Here is a 6535-nt window from a genome sequence, read left to right on the forward strand (position 1 = left end):
AATAAGGAAATTTCATGAAATCACCTCTAAGGGCTCCTTTGCTTCCAAATTCTGAAATACTATGATTCTAACATTAACTGTTGGATGTCATTTTGTTGCTCGATATCTCATTGAACAGTGGCATCCTATATTCCAGAATTTATCAGTGCCCTTCTGTAACTGAGTTATTTTGAAGATGTCTGCCATGTTTAAGTAGGAACATGTCACACTTCAAACTTTCTTTGAGTTTTTTTTTTTTTCAAATAGACTACAAGTTGATTAAATAATCCAGATTGTATTGATTTCAATAGATGTGTGTTTTGTTAGAAGGGGATGGTCAGTCACAGTCTTTGCCATGCTGTGCATAGGCTTTTTGAGCACAAGTTAACTTAAGGAAATACGTTTTGGATCAAAAATACCAAAAGGTAAAGGAAATTAGATTCAGTCATGCGCCTCCAATTTCTTTAATGATATCACTCTAAACTGAATACACCCAAATATTAATTTTATAGTAGAAGCTACACTCATTCATGTTCTCATGGGATGTTAACTTTCTGGTTAAGGGAAATTGAAGGTTTACAACCAAAGTTCTATTCATTCCTAAAGGAAGGACTTCTCATTTTGTAGCTCTTGGATTATGGATGAGATTTCATTTAGATAATAACCCCCAAACCCTAGAGGGTGCTCTTGGAAGGAATTAACATTCCCAAACAAGTAGATGCAATGCTCTTGGCTCTCAAGGCCTTTCAACTCTCAAACCAACTGAGCTACTGTGATCCCCAAATACTTACCTTCTCTGGTGAGTATGCAAGCTTCTCTTCTAAATGAAGTCATATAAACCTCTAGTAGCACCAGGCTAGTCTGTCTTCTCATATTTTTATTGGTCTCTATACTCTTGTAACTACTTGATTGGAAGCTTTGATAATGAAGGAAGTTCACTTTAATAAAATTACTATGTTTAGATGCTCATTATTAGAAACTGTGTGCCAAGTGCTATTTTAAAGCCCAATCATTAAGGTTAAGAGGGTTTGTTGTTCACACTACTTTACATAACTAATTCTGAGGCTATTAAAGAGCCACACAGGCTATTTCTATTTTAAACATGCCTATCTATGATGTGTTCTTATCCATTATTTGAACCTATCAATATGGTAAAGTCTTAATAAGCAATGAAATGAATGACATTTGTTCACTGATTTAAAAAAAAAAGGGTTTGAGGCACCTCGGTGGCTTCATAGGTTAAGCCTCTGACTCTTGGTTTCAGCTCAGGTCACGATCTCACAAATTGTGAGATGGAGCTTCGTGTTGGCCTCTGCACAGTGCAGAACCTGCTTGGGATTCTCTCTCTCCATCCCTCCCTTGTGCTGTCTCTCTCTTTCTCAAAATAAATAAACTTAAAAAAAGAGGGAGTTTGTTGCTGCTGTTTTTCAGTTTACCTCCCCATGTGAAATCTGTAGTTGCTTTAATAGCCTTTACCTTTGTCATTATCAAGAATTCCTACTCTGCTTTCAAAGCTGGGTTGTAACTGGGTCTATTCATATTCCCAAGTCTTATTTTAATATGTTCTATTACCATTTGGCCTGTCCTTCCCCCTTCCCCCCCCCCCGCCCTAATATGGAGCTGAGATGTTTAGAGAATAATCATTAGGTGTTACTCCTACATCTTCTGGTCAACTTTTAGAGATCCTGATGCCTAAGTAGCACTCCACACACCAATTAAATCAGAATGTATGGGGGTAGGAGTCCTATGCATCAGTATTTTTTTTATTTTAAATCTTTTAGTGTTTATTCATTTTTGAGAGAGAGAGAGAGAGAGAGAGAGAGAGCATGAGCATGGTAGGGGCAGAGAAAGAGGAAGACACAGAATCTGAAGCAGGTGCCAGGCTCTGAGCTGTCAGCACAGAGGCTGACACGGGGCTTGAACTCACAACCCGTGAGATCATGACCTGAGCCGAAGTCAGATGCTTAACCAACTGAGCCACCGAGGTGCCCCTGCATCAGTATTTTTTAAAAGATCCTCCAGGTGATTCCAATGTGCAACAAGGTTTAGAAACCACTGGCTTTACTTAATAACCATGTAGACTTAGCATAGAGGTTCTTTCTCCCAGTATCAATTTACGCCTCAGAATTAATTAGATGACCTTATAATAATGCACTTTAAACTATTTGAAAAAAAAGATGTTATATAAATATAACATATCACTATTTTTGTTACTATATAGACTTTAAAGAAAGACTTTTGTGGTAAAATATACATATCATAAAATTTATCATTTTAATCATTTTTAAGTGTACAGTTCAGTGGTACTAAGTCCATTCACATTTGTTGCACAACCATCAACACCAACCACCTCCAGAACTTCTTCATGTACCCAAACTGAAACTGTCCGTTGCACAGTAACTCCCATAACACTCCCTGGCAACCACCATGCCACTTTCTGTCTCTATAAATGTGACTGCTCTCGTTACCTTACGTAAGTGGAATTATGCAGTATTTGTCCTTTTGTGACTGACTGATTTTAGTTAGCACAATATTTTCAAGGTTTATCCATGTTGTAGCATGTATCAGAATTTCCTAATTTTAAAAGCTAAATAATATTTCAATGTATGTATAGACCACATTTTATGTGTCCATTCATCGGTCCTTGGACACTTGGATTGCTTCTGCCTTTTGCCTATTATGAATAATGCTGCTATGATCGTGGATATACAAGAAGCCAATTTTAAGTGATAAAATTATGGCCTTTCTCCCACTATAAGATGCTCATCTGGATAAATTGCTTGTTCTTTATGGTTAGGTTGTAGTGTAATTCACCAGATGAGATGACCTGCCCCTAGTGACTGGTCTACCTTTTACAAAATATGGCAAAATTAGCTATTGTTCCATATGCTTTCTGGATTTTCTCAAATATGGTGGTAGAATTATTTTGTTGAATCAGCTCTCTTGCCCAGTCTGTGGATCAGTCCCACAGAGGCTGTGTTCTAGAAATACAGTGACAAAAGTCTGTGTCTAGAGTGAAATAAAGGACTTATGCTATATAGTTTAGTTTAATTTCATTCCCAAATGCTACTATGGCAAAATCGTAAGCTTCAAAACAAACCTAGAAAGGTTGGTTCCCCTAGAAATTATAAACTAGAAGTCTGTATGTTGCTCTGGAAGTTGTAAACTAATTAGCTTGAGTCTAGAAGCCACAGTAAGATCCTCTGTTACTCAGGCCGTTTAGCTCTACTCCCATACATGGCCTCTTTGTATTACAAAACCTAGTACTTGAGCTGAGAGTTCAGTTTTTTAGTTCTTTCCATTCTTAGTGAACCCTTTTTGTCTCTTGACCTCCATGAAGGGTATGCTTTCTTTTTTACACACAGTTCAGGTAGGTGTTTCTTCTACAAGAGATCAGCTGTGTTGTCAGTAAGGGGAAATTGTATGGAGTCAATCAACTTTGGAAAAGTAGTGATTACTTATTTTAACATTGTATTTCTGAAAGCATTATTTTCTCATATTCCCACAACCCACCCACCCACTCATCTTTATAGGATCAAAGAAATGAATTTTCATTTGTGTGTGTATATTTCACTTTGATCCCTTTGACACTTTTCCTTAATTTTTCACTTAAAAGGCAGTTGAAGTGAAAAGAGGCTTAGCTGCATCATTGAAAAGATAGCAACTGTACACTTTTTGGTCTCACTGGGTTAACAACTGGGCTGCATCTGTGTTCTTTAGAGGTACAGGAATGTCCCAAAACTGAGATCATAGCATTTTAGAACCAATTCTACACTTAACCGCGAGCAACTTGTTCTTCTTGTCTGAAGACTGGTCTATCAAACTCTCCAATCTGAGAGGCCAAGAGTGAGTAAACAAATCTTCTTTCTTTCTAGATCTTCATCTGCTGGTGGACGTGGCCTGCAAACAGGAGCACTTTCCAAAGGAGGAAGAATTAAAAGAGTGAGGAATGGAGGACATACGTGACATTGTGCACTAGCTGTAGCTGAGGGCAGACTAGCCTTGCACATGACGCACTGTTGGGAGTTTTTCAGTTCTGTTAAGGAAAAAAAAAAGTATTTTTGTTTTGTTAATTGAGAATTTTGTTAATTGAGAATTGGGATTTTGGTATTTACTACAGCTTTTCAGTTCAGATTATTTACCTTGACAAACTATTAAACATCTAGCAGCCTTTTTTTTTTTTTTTTTATGTCCAGATCCCTTTCAAATGGAAAGTCCTGGCCTTCTGTTACAGTCAAGAAGCATCTAAAAACTGCTGCAGCTATGGTACTGGAGAATAATCTGTGTGTGTGTGTGTGTGTTGATTTGCTGTCTTGCCACTCTCAAACTTTAGTCAGCACAATTCCAGAGGGGGAGTTCAGTCTATCTGTTTCAAGTCACACTGTGATCCTTCTAGAGAAGACTGTGCAAAACAAAGGCATGTGAGGTCACCAAGATCGCAGGTCTAAATGGGTCAGGAATTCCAGGGAAGAAACTCTGAGAAAGAGCTAATTTTCTAACTGATTAACCAGGAAATGCTCTTACTTCCTAACCCAACATTCTGTTTCAAAAGCGAGGCACCTGGACTTGGACCATCCATCACACTTAACAGCTCCTGATTGTTTTATATTAATGGGAGCATTCTTCTATTTTCATATCTTTCTTTAATTTTAATGATACATTATCATAAATGGTAAGAAGGTTTTGTTATATATCACTTATGTAAATGTCTTCTAAAATTTTTTTAATTTGTTTAATATATTTATAAATGCTGGTAGAGTTAAAAGTTTTAAAGCTTTATATTTTTATTAAGATTGCACAATAGAAGGATAAAGGATGCATGTGTAAGATATTTATTTTGAAGGGGAAATGTGTGAACAAAAACATTAAGAGATTTAACACTGTTTTCTTACTTTAGATTTTTACATTCGGTACATGTAAATTCTCATCTATATATACTGTGTGCAAACTTTTGGGAAAACCTGATCAGTCATTTAACAGAAGCTATACCTCTGACATTTTTAATAGTTTATGTCTGGTTTAAGCTTCTGAGAGAATTTTGGATAGTGGGATATACCATAACATTTTTATTTTATCCCCTCTGAAGGATTCTAAATTCAAGTAGTAGGATTGTGGGACCGGTTTTTAGGAGAGGTATCTTGGGTGTCCACTTTCTGTGGTTGATCCCTCACTTGCCCATCTAGTGATAGCAAGAAACTTTATGATTTTAAAGTCTTTTACACTGACTAGAACTTTCTTATTGGATTCTGCTTTGGTTGTCCTAATAAGAATTGCAGAAACAAAAGGAAAGTGTAGGAATATGAAACTAATTAAAAAGAAAAGGCACTTAGTGATATGACATAAATACTATGCTAGTCATTGTGGGTGTAACAATTCATCTCTTAAATTGCATTGTGCCTTCCCAATGATGTCAAACCATAGACGTGTTAACAGAGATAGTAGTTTTTTGGAAAAGGATGAGTTCTGTATTGGTCTGCAGTGACTCAGTTTAGATATGAAAGTAGGTTCTGAAAAGTGACCTGTTTGGTCCGTCTGATTAGATTAGTTGATGTCCACGTGATGGGCATTTATTCATCTTTATTAGCAAGGTTTAAAAAAGATGAACAGATTATCAAGACTCCTCCATCTTTTGGCCAGACTATGTATTTTGGCAGAGTATGTGAAGAGGAGACCCAATTTCCAAATGAAGGAACTTTGCCTTTTCTCTGTCATGTTGAGAAGCTGACAAACTGTGTAGGTGACATTCCTTCCCTTAATATGCCTTTTTAGCTCTGTATCTGTTGAAAGAGATAATATCCTTTGAGGAACATATGTCAAGCAGAAACCTTGGCATGGCTTAATTAATGAAATGCCTTTATCAGCTTTCCAAACTTTTTTATATGTGAATACAACAGACCAAGGAGCTGGATCTCCTGTTATACTCACATGCCTGCTATCTATCAACTAAAGCTATCATCGCTGACTTGGGAAAAATGTCAGAAGATAAAATAAAATCTTTGTGTGAATTGGCCAGTAGGGTCTGACGCATACTAACAAGGTTTCTGACTAGCTCCTCAGTATTTCAGCACCTTAAGCACAATAAATTTCAATCAGTCAACAATAAAGTGAGTGTTTCAACTGGAGTTGTCTTGCTTGTTTTTACTGTTTAACTGGTGATCAATACAAAACTAAGTCATTTTGACTAGTATTAATAACAGCAAAATTTGAAAGAGAATGTATTACAGAGAAAGACAGATACCACATGGTTTCACTCTTATGTGGATCCTGAGAAACTTAACAGAAACCCATGGGGGAGGGGAAGGAAAAAAAAAAAGAGGTTAGAGTGGAAGAGAGCCAAAGCATAAGAGACTCTTAAAAACTGAGAACAAACTGAGGGTTGATGGGGGGTGGGAGGGAGGGGAGGGTGGGTGATGGGTATTGAGGAGGGCACCTTTTGGGATGAGCACTGGGTGTTGTATGGAAACCAATTTGACAATAAACTTCATATATTGAAAAACAAAAACAAAAACAAACAAAAACAAAAACAAAAAAAAGAAAGAGAATGTATTCTGTTTTT

At 36.8% G+C, this 6535-nt stretch overlaps 1 protein-coding gene across 1 annotated transcript in view; it reads left to right on the forward strand.

The window, feature by feature from the left end:
* Nucleotides 1-6101, forward strand: part of HSF5 (heat shock transcription factor 5) — a 43762-nt gene extending 37661 nt beyond the window's left edge. Inside the window, exon 6 of the mRNA XM_042914875.1 lies at nucleotides 3855-6101. Coding sequence (XP_042770809.1) covers nucleotides 3855-3925 — 71 coding nt within the window. The 3' untranslated portion in view covers nucleotides 3926-6101. The remainder of the gene's footprint in view (nucleotides 1-3854) is intronic.
* The last annotated feature ends 434 nt before the right edge of the window (nucleotides 6102-6535 follow it).

The sequence above is a fragment of the Panthera leo genome, chromosome E1 (assembly GCF_018350215.1).
Source record: "Panthera leo isolate Ple1 chromosome E1, P.leo_Ple1_pat1.1, whole genome shotgun sequence".
NCBI lineage: Eukaryota > Metazoa > Chordata > Mammalia > Carnivora > Felidae > Panthera > Panthera leo.